This window comes from Denticeps clupeoides, unplaced genomic scaffold (genome assembly GCF_900700375.1).
Source record: "Denticeps clupeoides unplaced genomic scaffold, fDenClu1.1, whole genome shotgun sequence".
Taxonomy (NCBI): Eukaryota; Metazoa; Chordata; class Actinopteri; order Clupeiformes; family Denticipitidae; genus Denticeps; species Denticeps clupeoides.
Genome location: NW_021629947.1, coordinates 639 through 15000, shown reverse-complemented (window position 1 = coordinate 15000; position 14362 = coordinate 639). Strand labels below are relative to the sequence as shown.

General features: G+C 46.8%; 4 protein-coding genes across 5 annotated transcripts in view; 2 read left to right on the top strand and 2 right to left on the bottom strand.

Moving 5' to 3' along the window:
* Window positions 1-1651, bottom strand: part of LOC114778030 (disks large homolog 4-like) — a gene marked incomplete at its 3' end in the record, with an annotated part of 28643 nt that extends 26992 nt beyond the window's left edge. Inside the window, exons 1-2 of the mRNA XM_028967064.1 lie at window positions 1579-1651; window positions 926-1045 (exon numbers count right to left, since the gene is read on the bottom strand). Coding sequence (XP_028822897.1) covers window positions 926-1045; window positions 1579-1597 — 139 coding nt within the window. The remainder of the gene's footprint in view (window positions 1-925; window positions 1046-1578) is intronic.
* Window positions 1652-2470: 819 nt separating this feature from the next.
* Window positions 2471-4590, bottom strand: LOC114778032 (ladderlectin-like). The gene is made up of 5 exons (XM_028967066.1): window positions 3465-4590; window positions 3291-3361; window positions 2995-3120; window positions 2740-2845; window positions 2471-2641 (listed from the first exon to the last, which is right to left on the bottom strand). The coding sequence occupies exons 1-5, from the start codon at window positions 3610-3612 to the stop codon at window positions 2568-2570; spliced, it is 525 nt and encodes a 174-aa protein (XP_028822899.1). The 5' UTR covers window positions 3613-4590; the 3' UTR covers window positions 2471-2567.
* Window positions 4591-6794: 2204 nt separating this feature from the next.
* LOC114778031 (galactose-specific lectin nattectin-like) lies at window positions 6795-8228 on the top strand. The gene is made up of 5 exons (XM_028967065.1): window positions 6795-6947; window positions 7426-7508; window positions 7659-7787; window positions 7860-7965; window positions 8051-8228. The coding sequence occupies exons 1-5, from the start codon at window positions 6887-6889 to the stop codon at window positions 8122-8124; spliced, it is 453 nt and encodes a 150-aa protein (XP_028822898.1). The 5' UTR covers window positions 6795-6886; the 3' UTR covers window positions 8125-8228.
* Window positions 8229-11055: 2827 nt separating this feature from the next.
* Window positions 11056-13480, top strand: LOC114778029 (galactose-specific lectin nattectin-like). Of its 2 annotated transcripts, none has more exons than XM_028967062.1 (5): window positions 11056-11198; window positions 11315-11397; window positions 11701-11829; window positions 13113-13218; window positions 13300-13480. In XM_028967062.1, exons 1-5 carry the CDS (start codon window positions 11057-11059, stop codon window positions 13371-13373), a joined length of 534 nt encoding a protein of 177 aa, XP_028822895.1. In that variant the 5' UTR covers window position 11056; the 3' UTR covers window positions 13374-13480. The 2 variants fall into 2 exon arrangements, with proteins under 2 accessions (XP_028822895.1, XP_028822896.1); XM_028967063.1 differs by having other exon boundaries at window positions 11100-11183.
* Window positions 13481-14362: the final 882 nt, after the last annotated feature.

The following is a 14362-nucleotide window of genomic DNA, read 5'->3' as shown; positions in this document are numbered from 1 at the left end:
GCAGCGTGTGGGGACGGGACCTTCATCAAGGGGACCTCAGTGGCACCATGACAGGCGCCCGGGGAGCAGCGTGTGGGGACGGGACCTTCATCAAGGGGACCTCAGAGGCACCTTGGCGGATCGGGATTCGAACCGGCAACCAGTGATTACGGGGACGCTTCCTTAACCGCTAGGCCACCACTGATGGCTGCTGGGCTACACCTGGATATGCCACGTGTTGACAGGAGGGGTTTAAATCATCCCTAATGAGGACATAGGGTGGACAGCTGTCAATCATGCCTACATGATTTGGAGGGTAGAAGAGGGTAGAAGGTCTGGGTTTGTAGAAGGTTTAAGAGGTTAGAAGGTCTGGAAGGGCAGGAGGTCTGGGACGGTAAAAGGTCTGGGTTGGTAGAAAGTTTAAGAGGGTAGAAGGTCTGGAAGGGTAGACTGTCTGGGAGGGTAGGAGGTCTGGAAGGGTAGAAGGTCTGGGAGGGTAGAAGGTCCGGGTTGGTGGAAGGTCTGGGTTGATAGAAGGTTTAAGAGGTTAGAAGGTCTGGGTTGGTAGACTGTCTGGGAGGGTAGGAGGTCTGGGAGGGTAGGAGGTCTGGGAGGGTAGAAGGTCTGGGAGGGTAGAAGGTCTGGGTTGGTGGAAGGTTTAAGAGGTTAGAAGGTCTGGGTTGGTAGACTGTCTGGGAGGGTAGGAGGTCTGGGAGGGTAGGAGGTCTGGAAGGGTAGAAGGTCTGGGAGGGTAGAAGGTCTGGGTTGGTGGAAGGTCTGGGTTGATAGAAGGTTTAAGAGGTTAGAAGGTCTGGGTTGGTAGACTGTCTGGGAGGGTAGGAGGTCTGGGAAGGTAGAAGGTCTGGGTTGGTAGTTCCTCCTTGTGTAAATCCTGACCATCTTCTGGATGTGCGTGTCTGTCAGAGTGTGTGCGTGCAAATCTCACCCAGCAGGGCCTGAAACAGGTCACTTTGGAAGATGTGCAGCAGCTTCTCAGCTCGGTCTCTGAAGCCCTCATCAGATGCAGTCTGACACGCCTCCATGGCCTGCAGCGCGCGCTCTGTGTCTAGTACACACAGTAAAAATGAAATGTTGGAGATAACATGCTGGTATTATCATCTAGTCATCTTCTACTTTCTACCCCAGCAGATCACCCGTTTCCATTTCCCCCTGATCCTCATCCCCTTCATCTTCCTCACCAACCAGCTGCATGTCACCTCATCCATAAACCTCCATCCTCAGCATCCCTCTCCCATCACACTCAACATTTCTTCTCTGTACACAACTTCCAACCCTACCTGTTCCTCTGATTAACTCGTTCCTAATCCACGTTACCCACAACACACACCTCTACTGTCCTGAAAACCTGTCTTCTCCACCTGCTCCAGCCTCCACCTTCACACTCTTCACTGCTCTGGAATGTTGAACTTCTGCTGTCCTCCTCACGTCACGTCAACCTGTCCATCACCATGGTAACCAAGCTGGAGACCCACCTCCACATATTGGCGCCTCAGCAGCTGGTGTGACCGCGTTTAGAACCCCCTCTACCTGGCGGCCAGGTGTGAAGGAGCCGTCAGCACCGGGTACAGCGACACTCACCTTCTCTCCTCAGCGGCATGGCGGACTTTCCCCCGCTGATCCGCTTCCAGGCCAACTTAAACCTCTTTAGGGATTGCTGTTGTGCCCGAGAGCATGACGGGAAATGTAGTTATTAATATCGCCTTCTGGTTTACTTACTATCAGTAGTGACAGGGACAGTCCCCGTGGGGACACTTGTTCAGGGACACTGTGGGGTCTGAACCTGGGACTCTTCTTTAAACTAAAATGAAGTAATCATAAGGTGTGTTTTATGAATGATTTCTGTCACTAATCTATTTATTAATGATCAGATCCATTCTGCTGGTAGCAGTAACGTGAACAAAATGGCACAAATATGTAATATTGTTCACATTGTACAGTGGAATTGGACTGAAAACTGTATGATTGCACATTATTGGGCATAAGATAAATATGAAAATGGCAAAAAGGATCAATATCGATAACGAATGACCCTATATGGTGCATTCAATTTAATTTTAAAACCAATATGAAATGAGGAAATAAAGAAACGTGAGGCTTAACAGAGGCATATAATTATTCAAATGAGTGATATTTATTTCTTATATAGCCCAAAATCACATACAGTATGTCTGAATGGGCTTAATAATCACCATCTTACCTTATATTGTACAGATTTTTATTCAACGTAAGTTATATTTGCATTTATTCTATCCATCTGCCCTGGGCACCGTTATCTGCCATGGCCCTGATGATCTGAGAAGCTCTGATGCATGAAATGTACTTTGCAGCTGAATTATTTAGTTCTACATTTAATACGAGCTTTGTTTTTTTCCTATATTTTTGCTTCCATTTTTTCTATTTTAGATTTTATTTTATTTAAAATTTTATTATTTTTGCCATAAAGAGTCAGAAAGCAACACAGGCTGGAAAATGAGCTTTTCTGATGCATTTATTGAAATCAACTTTGTAGTTTTGGTTACATGCTGATTAGAATGAAACGTGGATCACAGAAGAAACAGCAGAAACTCTTAGAGTTTCTTGGCACACAGGTAGGGAAGAACGTTGTCACAGGGAAGGTCGTTCCACCTCATGCTGAGACCAACTGGAGAAACGGAAGATGGTTAGCAGACAATGGGACTCGTGGAGGCATGATTTTTCTCATCAAATGTATCTACACTGTCATGTAGTTCTTGCTCTTACCCAACACATGAATGCAGTTCTCGCGTCCTCCAGAATTGTTTGGTTCCCCACCATTCCAGTTGGAATATCCCCATGGTTTCCCATTACTCCAGAGCCACACTCCCTCCTAAAGCAGAACAGATGTTCAGGCTCCATCAGACCCAACTCACTGACTCTGGTGAGACTTCCACAGAATGTCTGCTGTCCTCTGCTTGGTTGGTCTGCTCCTGTCCTCGTCCTGCACCCATCACCAGTGTCAGGTTGACCAGAACTCACCTTGGGAGCGTCGGTGGCTCCAATCCAGAACGTCTGAACGTTGGAACTGAAGGTGTTTCGCATGAACTGCATCTCCGGCTCAGACTGGACCGAAGCCAGGTTCCCACCACGGCTCTGGCAGTCCCGCTAAAGAGAGGACGGTCACTTAGCACCAAGAAATACATTTTAAACTACAGCACACCTGCCCTTTATCTTGGTACCAGCTCCATGGCGCATAAGGAGAACTTATTTTAATCTACTTCAAAATGGCACCAACTCTATAGAACACCTGACCAGATTCTAGTGGATGGCTGTACCTCTGCAGAAGCCCAGTCTTTTGCGGAGTTGATAAGTGAGTAGCTGTAACCATTGAAAGCCGAGTCACAATCTACACAAGAAAGAACAATTTATTCCAGCGTAACATTTTTATCAGCATAAAACAGCCAGACAAACAGAACTTCAACCAGGGTCTACAAAGCAGATCGTCCCACCTGCTCTGATGATGGGCAGGACGGTGAAGCAGCAGATCAGCAGGATGTGTAGCGCTGCCATGGTGATTAGCCTGGAATAAAGAGACACTGGGCCTGGCAGGAGATGAAGAGCCTCAGAATGCTGGTAGTTGAAGACACAGGAGCACATTTTATAGGGTTTGGCCCACAACGCCTTCACATGCTGCTCAAATTGACATAGTTTAGTGTGACGTTACAGTGGTTGGATTTACAGGAATCGCAAATATTTGCACCATGTATCTGATACCACTGATGTGGTGCTCTGGACTGCTACTCAGTTCGTGTGGGGCCATATGGGTTGGAGATGTGCTGGTCTGGTCTACCCAACTGGGTCCCAGTTAAATTGGTCTGAAGGTTCCATGGTGGCCCCATGTGGGCAAGACAAGATGGGGAGCAAGAATCACCCTGATTTACCCACCATCATGAACAACACTCAGGTCAACGTGGACCTCGCTGGCTTTTCTTGGTCAAGAATGGTCAAGACTGTTTATCAGTTTTGTCCTTTGGACCTGAGCTGGTAACTTCCTTCATTTTAGGGTTGAAGTTTTAAGCGAATACGCAATTACAAGTGATACATTAACATATCAAACTAAGATATTTTACAGCTTGATTTCAAATACAATTGCACAAATATAAGATGTTCACCCTTTGATTGGTGCTGAAAGTTTATTTAGAAGCGAAATCCCCCGTTGATCCTTACTGAATCCGACACAAACTTCCTGAAGAAGGAAGTGAAGAATCTGTGAGATTTGGTTCAGCTCCTGAAGTTGAAGTTGAGCTTTATTGTCATTTCAGCTACATACATGTTAGAAGGTACATAGTGAAACCAAACAACGTTTCTCCACAACCTGGTTCTACATATAACATTTACACAACGTTACATACTGGTGTAAAGTGCATGTGTGCCACACCGACAAAGTGGGCGACAAATCGGCTAAAACTACTTTACTTTACTTTACTTTATTTAGCAGACGCTTTTATCCAAAGCGTCTATGTAAAACTATGTAAACTAGAACAAGAAAGGTGTGTAACTTTTGTAAACCTTCCTAAACCTGATCTATACACTGCTGGAAACCTCTTGATGGAATATTTGTGTCTACAAGGCCATGTAGGTTTAAGATAGGGCCCATGTGAAGCCCAACTAAAGCCCATCTGGGGCCACCATGGAACCCCGGACAAAACTGACTGGGATCCAGTTGGAAAGAACCAGACCATCTCCAACCCATATGGCCCCACATGAACGTGTTGGCTGGGTCTGGTCCTCCAGCAGTACCAGAAGGTGGTTGGATGGGTTTTTTGGGTCCTTGTTTCCCATCTTTGATGACAGTAAACCTCCCAGTGGCAGGATTGGACAGCCAAACTGACTTCTCAGAACATTTCTGCAGGAGTTTGACCATCTGTGGCTCCACTGTGGGTCTGGTTCAGTGTGTATAATCTCATCTTCCCAGGAAACTGTCTGAATCTCAGGCCTGGGGTCTGTTTGGGGTCTTCGAGAAAAGTTTTACTTCTTCTGCCTTAAATCACAAAACTACTTCATAGATTAAACGCTTGCCAGGGTTTATATGAATATAAATGTCTGTAAAAGTGACATTATTTAACACCATGAACCCAGGATCCTTTATGAGGAACAAGAATGTCCTCAAAAAAGGACCTCATCATCATGCTGAGACATGTTTATCAGTTCCACCAATCTGAGGAGAAAATTGTCCTACTTTTCCTCGCGAGACAGAATTCTCAGGTTGGTAGTCCCAAGTTCTAACCCCACCCCTGTGCTCCTGAGCAAGACAGAGGGACTGTCCCACACAATGGTAGTAAGTGGAGAGTTTTGCAGGGTTTTCATTAAAACCCAACCCATGTTCTCACAGCCATTATTCCAGCATCATGTCGGATGTTCTGGTTTCACTCAAACTCAAAACATTTTTCCTAATTCTTCACTTTCTGTGTAGATGATGTCCAGATGATGACATGTATTCTGCAGATATCGTGCAGAAGGTGTGAAACATGAACCTGAGTAAAGTGAGCCTGGTTCAGGACGTATTACTACAGTAATATATTATTCTGGGGACGGACTAATATAATGTTTCATATTGTTGAATATGGAACATGGAGAACAAACAAACTTTCATCTTCAGTTTACACTGAAACCTTGAGTGACATTTACTTACAACTCAGATTCTCCAGGTGAGTTTACTTAGTAATAAACCCCCCTGCTCCTCACCAACCTCACCAACAAGCAGGAACCAAACTTCAGGGACGAGGAGGACCATCTGGACACATGGTGAAGACACAAAAGATTTACATGTGGTCTAGCGGGTAAGACGCTCGCTTTTAAACCAGAAGACCACAGAGAAGACCACAGTCTACTGACTGTAACCCTGAGTGTCTCCAGGGGGGGGACTGTCCCTGTATCTACTGACTGTAACCCTGAGTGTCTCCAGGGGGGGGACTGTCCCTGTCACTACTGACTGTAACCCTGAGTGTCTCCAGGGGGGGACTGTCCCTGTATCTACTGACTGTAACCCTGAGTGTCTGCAGGGGGTGACTGTCCCTGTCACTACTGACTGTAACCCTGAGTGTCTCCAGGGGGGGACTGTCCCTGTCACTACTGACTGTAACCCTGAGTGTCTCCAGGGGGGGACTGTCCCTGTATCTACTGACTGTAACCCTGAGAGTCTCCAGGGGGGGACTGTCCCTGTCACTACTGACTGTAACCCTGAGTGTCTCCAGGGGGGGACTGTCCCTGGCACTGCTGACTGTAACCCTGAGTGTCTCCAGTGTAGACCAGTGTCGGGGAGTGTGCACGGTGTAGACTTGGCGACGTCCTGCTCAGTTCCACCATGAAGACGTGAACAGCCAGCGAGGTCCATGTTGGTCCCAGTCTTCTTCATCTACGTTCTTGGGTCATATTAAGATGGCTGATGCTGTTTTATTTATTTGACCAGTGAAATTTACCCTCAAACGCCAACTGATACTCGACCAAAGAAGAAAAGTGCGGAGAAAAAACGTTCCCGGCGAAATTCCCCGTAATTACATCCTAGATCTCCTGGTTCGAAATGTTCTAAAAGAAATTTCAGTGGTTTCAGTGGTTTTATGTAAAAATGCCACCTTCATCATTACTGATGAGAACATCGGTCTCACACCAAGTAAAATTATGGAAGCTGCTGAGATGACTGCAAGTAAAACGTAGTTATTGATGAACCTGGTTTTTTATCGTCGGTACAAGAGATCAGGTTACATCACCTCCGGGGAAGCTGTGAAGTGGGTTTGGTTTGTAATGAATATGGTTGGAGGAAAGTCGATAAAAGAAGCGCTGGTGTCTTCTTCTCCTCCACCAGGAGCTTAGTTCAGCTCCACTGTGTTGCACGAGTTGTGTCCATTAAAGCAGGATCTCGAGGAGCATCACCATGACGGCTCTACGCGCTCTGCTGATCTGCTGCATCGTCTTCATGCCGATCGTCAAGGCAGGTGAGGGACACACTGGAGATGAAGATGTATGGAGAGTAGTGAAGAACAGAACAATGCTACATTAGAATGAAGCTTCTGAATACTTGGTGGAGGTCTGGTGAAAAAGTGAAAGTGATTGTCACACGTGATACACAGCAGCACAGCACACAGTGAAATGTGTCCTCTGCATTTAACCATCACCCTGAGTGAGCAGTGGGCACCATGACAGGCGCCCGGGGAGCAGTGTGGCACCTCAGTGGCACCTTGGCGGATCGGGAATCGAACCGGCAACCTTCTGATTACGGGGCCACTTCCTTAACCACTAGGCCACCGCTAGGCCACCACTGCCCCACCACTGGGCAAGAGGAACATTTATGTACATTTTCTTTTAATAATTTGTCTCATGTTGTCACTATGGGGTGTTCTGGTGGAATAAAATGGGAAGAAGGCTGCAACATATCAGAACGTGTGAAGGGTTTTGTGATGAACGTTTTTGCAGCTCCGTGTGGTGAGAAATGGACTCCTTTTGGCACACACTGCTTCAGGTTGTTCACCCGTGCTGCCGACTGGGCCAAGGCAGAGGTAGGTTTCCATAATTCACCACATTTAACAGTTGATGCCACGCCTCTTCAGACAAGGTCACATGACCTGCTGCAGCTGAATGGCGGTACATAGGAAGATGTAGATGTAAAGTGTGGTATCATCACAGCCTTGTCCTCTGCTTCTTATTAGCTGGTGTGCCGGTCATATGGTGGACACCTCGCCTCCATCCACTCCACAGAGGAGCACAGTTTCCTGGTTGGCCTGGTGAAGAAAGTGAGGAACATCAGCGTCTGGATCGGAGGTTCTGATGCAGCCAAGGGGAGTTCTGGTTAGAAACCGCAGACCCAGTAGAGGTTGTTGGACGTTCTAATGGTCCGTTCTTTCCTTCAGGAGGGAACGTGGGTCTGGAGTGATGGGTCAAAATGGGATTTCACCAAATGGGCGCCTGGGGAACCAAACAACGCTGGAAAGATTCAGCACTGTGCTCAGCTCTGGGGTAAAAAGGTTTCTTCTGGGTGACAAGCTTTCTGTTTGCAGTCCAAACATGAGCCTTCATAGATGTTGCTCCTCTTCTCCTGCAGATAAATCCAACATGAATGTTGATGATTTGTCCTGTGGCAGCAAACTTGCCTATGTTTGCGCCAAAAAGGCCTGAGTGGAGCGTGGAGCAGAAGTGATGATTCTTCTCCTTTTCTCAGATGGAAAATGTTCATCTGCATAATAAAAAGAAACGCATAATAAAACGTGTATTTACTGGCTGTTCCTTCGTCATGAGTGATTGTGTTCTTACAGACGCACCATTTATTTCAAACTCTTTTTTATTCAAGAACTAGAAAATATATTTTTATAAAACCACACCAAACTGAAAACCAGAAAATAATACTTCTCCACCAATGTTCTCGCTTCAAGACGCTTGAACACATAGAAGACAAAGCAGGAGGAAAAGTGACGTGATTGTCATTGTGAGACACTGCAGCACAGTAACTCACCAGAGTCAGAACTGTCACTGTGTCATTCGTCACGGGCCTTTTAAACAATAGAATCACAGAATCACTATTTATTTATTATTTCCCTTTTTAACTGACATTTATATTCGAGAGCGACTTACAACGTGCTTCCATGTCACCATGGATGAAGAGATCAGTTCTGGTTCACCAGGACCCCCAACTATGAATACAATCTTTTTATTCACTCTGTTCTAGTTTCTATACAGAAGAAGGTTACAAGTTCATCTAAATCTTCTCTAAAGAGGAAGGTCTTGAGCTGCCGTGTGAAGGTGCTCAGTGACTGAGCTGGAAGTTCATTCCACCACCGAGGGGCCAAGACGGAGAAGAGTCTAGATGAGCGTCTTCCTTTTACCTTCAGAGATGGAGGGACCAGGCGAGCAGTACTGGAGGCTCGGAGTATACCAGGTGCAGTGCGAGGTGTAATAAGGGCTGTGAGGTAGGATGGTGCTACTCCATGTTTGGCTTTGTAGGCCAGCATCAGTATTTTGGACCTGATGTGGAGGGAGCGTAGCCGTGGGGTGGTGTGAAAAAAACCCAAAAACAGAATCCAACTCGCCAGTGAGACTTCAGGACACCTTTTACATGTCTTTTTATCTGTAGATTTATTCTTAAAAACTATTCATGTTAATCCCATGTTGTTTTGTGCCAAAAGGAATAAATCTATTCCCTCGAATATAAGTATTTAATATATCAAATCTGGAAAATTATAGTTTGTAGTACCATGCTGCCAGAGATGAGCTGACACTGGTGCTTTTAAAGTATACGTGAAGGTCAGAAATCTCTATATTATTGCACAGTGCAGATGGGTTTATCAGTTTATTCCTTCAGGATCACATACTGTGTCCCCATTAAATCTTTAACAGCACATAGACTTTTTAACTTGTTATCTAGAAATTGATCCGATTTGTTACCATGTTAAAAATAAAAATAATGTAATTCTAGTTTTGCTTTACTTCTTTTACTCAGCACTTCCTGTTCCTGGAAGAATATGACATTTTCTATGAATTCAATTCTTTTAATTCCTGAATACATTTGTGATGGACTTGTGAGAAGAAGGTATGTGTTTAGGGTGAAGAGAACAGCCTGCATCACAACGTCCATAGTCACTCATGTATTGATGGATTTCCAGCTGCACTGAGCCCGTCCATTTCATCATTTACTCCGATGCTGAGGTCGTCCCCAAGAACTGTTGTGAAGTGAAGTGACAGTTGGGACAGTTTTGGTTGGTTTCAGTGCGAGACTGACTGCCTCCGGTATGTACACAACATCTGCACGGTGCTGCACCTGCAGCACCCATCTCCTGGTTCCGACCAGAGGAACCAGGGATCCGGATCTGGTGTCAGCAAGTGACACACAAATGGACATGGGAAGACTGATCCTGTTGAAGCTGCCGCCTCTTCAGGGACATTCCTCTGTTGACTTTGTATTTTATGTTGTGTACTGAAGATCACGTCCCTCCTTCCAGACGCGATCTGGTAGCCTGACATCTGCTCGCATGAGAGTCCAGCCACATGAGGAGCACTGAAGACCTGGTTTCCAGCAGTGCAGAGTTCAGGTTCAGAAACGAAATTTAAATTCGACATAAATTTTACTAAAATCCATTTACAAAATTTACATTTGTCTCTTCGTGTCAGTTTTAGCCTGAACAGTCGTCCCTGATTTACTCACCGTCTCTTTATATTAAATTAATGTTGAGAATTAAATGTTCTGTCCATGTCGGTCCGAGTCTTCTACATCAAGGGGGGGTAAATCAGGGAAATTAGGGTTTATATGGACTCCCCCATTTGTTACTGTGGGATGGATGGAGTCACTGTGATGCAGAAACAATCATCTCATATTACATATTTGTCCTTTGAATTTTAAAGTGACCAAACATGAAAGATGGTGGTCACTACCCTGGTGGTTTTATGGTGGAAGTGCAAGGAGAACAAAAACCAAATAAACAACAAGAATTATTTCAGCTTCTCACAGGAACATGAATTATGAAAAATGATGCAAACGTGAGAACATCCGACATGATGCTGGAATAATGGCTGCGAGAACATGGGTTGGATTTTAATGAGAACCCTGCAAAACTCTCCACTTACTACCATTGTGTCTTATTAATGTCATAAAAGTAGAGGGACAGGGACAGTCGCCTGTCTTGCTCAGGGACACAATGGTGGTACGCTGGGTTAGAACCTGGGACTACAAACCTGAGAATTCTGTCTCACCAGGAAAAGTAGGACTATTTCTCCTCAGATTCGTGGAACTGATAAATACGTCTCAGCGTGACAGTGAGGTGCTTTTTTGAGGATGTTCTTGTTCCTCATAAAGGATCTTGGGCTCATGGTGCTAAATAATGAACTGTTCAATTTAACTCTGATTTGGACGAGGATTCATATGAACCCTGGCAAGCGTTTCATCTAGAAAGTAGTTTTGTGGTTTAAGGCAGAAGAACACATCTCATCTTCTCCTGGAAAGATGAGATTATTCACACTGAACCAGACCCACAGTGGAACCGACACGCCTTGCAGGTTCTCCTTTGAAACCATAGTCAGTTTGGTTTGTAATGAATACGGTTGGAGGAAGACCTATAAGATGCGCTGGTGGCCTTCTGCTCATCTTCATCTTCTACTGCAGCGGGACTGTTCCAGGCGCATCACCATGACGGCTCTACGCGTTCTGCTGATCTGCTGCATCGTCTTCATGCCGATCGTCAAGGCAGGTGAAGAACCAAGTGGTGAGAGATGAACATTTCTGAACATCTTGATGGCTCAGTGGTTTTTGACCTGTCACTGTGTAGAAATGAGCGCAGTTGAAGCTTTTTCTGTAGATATGTGTTTATTTCGTTTGTAGAACCATGTGCTAAGGACTGGGTTCTTCATGGGACACGATATTTCAAGCTGTTCACCACCGCTGCTGACTGGGCCGTTGCAGAGGTGAAGCCACCTACCTCCTCCAAATTTAAACCCGAACCATGACCAGATTCCACCTCATCATTAACATCTAACGTCTAGTAATAGAAAGGAAGTTCTGAATCTCTTCAAACATATTTCATACACCCCTGTTTATGGTGCAAGGTCACATGAGCTGCTGCTGTTGAATACTGTTGGTTAGGAAGATCTTAATTTATTATGGTTGGAGACGGTGGTATCATCACAACACATCCTCTGATCACCAAAGACCACCAGTCACCACATCTCACCACACAGAACATGGAAGACCTGTTCTTTTCTCTTTAGCGGGCGTGCCAGAGCAATGGTGGACACCTCGCCTCCATCCACTCCGCAGAGGAGCACAGGTTCCTCGCTGGCCTGGTGAAGAAAGTGGGGAACATCAGCGTCTGGATCGGAGGCTCTGATGCGGTCAAGGTGAGTTCTGGTTAGAAACCGCAGACGAGGTCACTGGTCCTTTTTCTGGAGAGGTTGGTGGTCTACAGCTGGCTGAAGACCATGACACTGTTATAACAGAGATGCTGCATTCTGTGCTGACCTTTAACCCCACCTCACTGTTGGGGGGCAGAGAGCAGACACACTAGCACATGAAGATCTGGAGCCAGACTCTCTTCATCCCGCAGAACCCAGAACCCCAATCCAGCAGAGGGGGAACCAACCACACAGGAACACAACAAGAATCTCACCCAAATCTCGTCCCCAACAAACCCTGACGCTAACCCTGGTCAGATATCTACACTCCCATAAACTAGCCTGATGGAAAAGACTTCTGACCATCATGCTCGCCATGCTGCCCGTCAGGTCTGAGGGGGACACGCCCACTTTACTGTGAGGATGGGCGAGGTGTGTGTGTGTGTGTGTGTGTGTGTGTGTGTAGGGGGGGGTGCGGGTGTGTGTCTGGTGTATGCAGCAGCACGACTGATCTTCAACCTTCCCAAGTTCTCCACACCGCCCTTCTGCTACGTTCCTCCACCGGCTCCCAGTAGCTGCACGCATCAGGTTCAAAATACTGATGCTGGCCTACAAAGCCAAACATGGAGTAGCACCATCCTACCTCACAGCCCTTATTACACCTCGCACTGCACCTGGTATACTCCGAGCCTCCAGTACTGCTCGCCTGGTCCCTCCATCTCTGAAGGTACAAGGAAGACGCTCATCTAGACTCTTCTCCGTCTTGGCCCCTCGGTGGTGGAATGAACTTCCAGCTCAGTCACTGAGCACCTTCACACGGCAGCTCAAGACCTTCCTCTTTAGAGAAGATTTAGATGAACTTGTAACCTTCTTCTGTATAGAAACTAGAACAGAGTGAATAAAAAGATTGTATTCATAGTTGGGGGTCCTGGTGAACCAGAACTGACCACCTCATCCATGGTGACATGGAAGCACGTTGTAAGTCGCTCTGTGTTGGGGGTGTGTGTCGGGTGTGATTGGGTGTTGGGGGCGTGCATGTGGTGTGTGTGTGTGTGTGGGGGGGGGGGGGGGGGTGTGGTGTGTGTCACGCCACTGATGATGTTCCTTCAGGTTGTCCTCTGGGTTCTGATATGGACCACCTGTCTGGTACCTGTGTACCATCCATACGGGCTTGTCACCTGGGAAGGGGCGGAGTCACGGTCATTTAACACTAATTAGTGTCACTTGTATAGACTGGACTCTGTACAGGGACATTTAGATGTTGCGTTCATGGCTTCTCTCTCCTTCAGGTGGGAACGTGGTTCTGGAGTGACGGGTCAAAATGGGACTTCGCCGAATGGGCGTCTGGGGAGCCGAACAACGGCGGGCAGAAGCAGCACTGCGCTCAGCTCTGGGGTGAAAGAACGTTTCCATGCCAGCGGCGCGGCCCATTCATGACGCTTCATTAATGCTGCGTCTCTTTTTCTTCTCCCGCAGCTGCTGCCAACATGAACTTTGATGATTTCTACTGCGAGAGCCCACTCGCCTACGTCTGTGCCAAGACAGCCTGAGAGGGCTGAGGACCAGGAAGAAGCGTTCTTCTCTTTTAAAGCTGAAACTTCCTCTGCATTAAAAAAACACCCAAAAAAATAATAAATTCAGCGTATAATGAAAATTATTCTCGCTGTTCGTGGGCGGTTCTTTCATGAGTCACTTCGTGTCATTCGGAGAGCAAAGCTCACGAGCTGGTAGCGTCCCAGTAGGTACCACACCCACCTATAGACCAGAAAACCATAGTCCCGGGTTCGAACCCCACTCACTACCATTTACAGCATCTTCCAGAGCGACTTACAGTCAGTAGTTACAGGGACAGTCCCCCCCTGGAGACACTCAGGGTTAAGTGTCTTGCTGAGGGACACAATGGTAGTAAGTGGAGTTTGAACCTGGGTCTTCTGGTTCACAGTCGAGTGTGTTACCCACTAGGCTACTACCACCCAGGGTTACTACCATTGTGTCCCTGAGCAGGACACTTAACCCTGAGTGTCTCCAGGGGGCACTGTCCCTGTCTCTACTCTGGATGAGGACAGCCCGCAACCTTGGAGTAACAATAGACAACCAACTCTCCTTCTCGACTCACATCAGCAATCTTTCCCGCTCATGTAGATTCCTTCTCTACAATATCAGACGAATCCGCCCTTATCTGTCAACACAGGCCACCCAGATCCTGGTTCAGTCCTCAGTAATCTCACGACTGGACTACTGTAACTACCTTCTAGCTGGTCTACCACTATGTACCCTCCCACCTCTACAACTACTACAAAATGCAGCAGCACGACTGATCTTCAACCTTCCCAAATTCTCCCACACCGCCCCTCTACTACGTTCCTCCACCGGCTCCCAGTAGCTGCACGCATCAGGTTCAAAATACTGATGCTGGCCTACAAAGCCAAACATGGAGTAGCACCATCCTACCTCACAGCCCTTATTACACCTCGCACTGCACCTGGTATACTCCGAGCCTCCAGTACTGCTCGCCTGGTCCCTCCATCTCTGAAGGTAA

What these genes read in the sequence shown, in the direction of transcription:
- LOC114778032 (XM_028967066.1), bottom strand. Translation starts at nt 3,612, where the DNA reads ATGTGCTCCTGTGTCTTCAACTACCAGCATTCTGAGGCTCTTCATCTC. An exon ending in GAGCCACCGACGCTCCCAAG is followed by an intron (nt 2,846 to 2,994) that starts GTGAGTTCTGGT and finishes GTTCTGCTTTAG; the next exon opens with GAGGGAGTGTGGCTCTGGAG. An exon ending in GAACTGCATTCATGTGTTGG is followed by an intron (nt 2,642 to 2,739) that starts GTAAGAGCAAGA and finishes CCGTTTCTCCAG; the next exon opens with TTGGTCTCAGCATGAGGTGG.
- LOC114778031 (XM_028967065.1), top strand. Translation starts at nt 6,887, where the DNA reads ATGACGGCTCTACGCGCTCTGCTGATCTGCTGCATCGTCTTCATGCCG. An exon ending in CATGCCGATCGTCAAGGCAG is followed by an intron (nt 6,948 to 7,425) that starts GTGAGGGACACA and finishes ACGTTTTTGCAG; the next exon opens with CTCCGTGTGGTGAGAAATGG. An exon ending in GAGGTTCTGATGCAGCCAAG is followed by an intron (nt 7,788 to 7,859) that starts GGGAGTTCTGGT and finishes TCTTTCCTTCAG; the next exon opens with GAGGGAACGTGGGTCTGGAG.
- LOC114778029 (XM_028967062.1), top strand. Translation starts at nt 11,057, where the DNA reads ATGCGCTGGTGGCCTTCTGCTCATCTTCATCTTCTACTGCAGCGGGAC. An exon ending in GGCAGGTGAAGAACCAAGTG is followed by an intron (nt 11,199 to 11,314) that starts GTGAGAGATGAA and finishes TTTCGTTTGTAG; the next exon opens with AACCATGTGCTAAGGACTGG. An exon ending in CTGACTGGGCCGTTGCAGAG is followed by an intron (nt 11,398 to 11,700) that starts GTGAAGCCACCT and finishes TTTTCTCTTTAG; the next exon opens with CGGGCGTGCCAGAGCAATGG.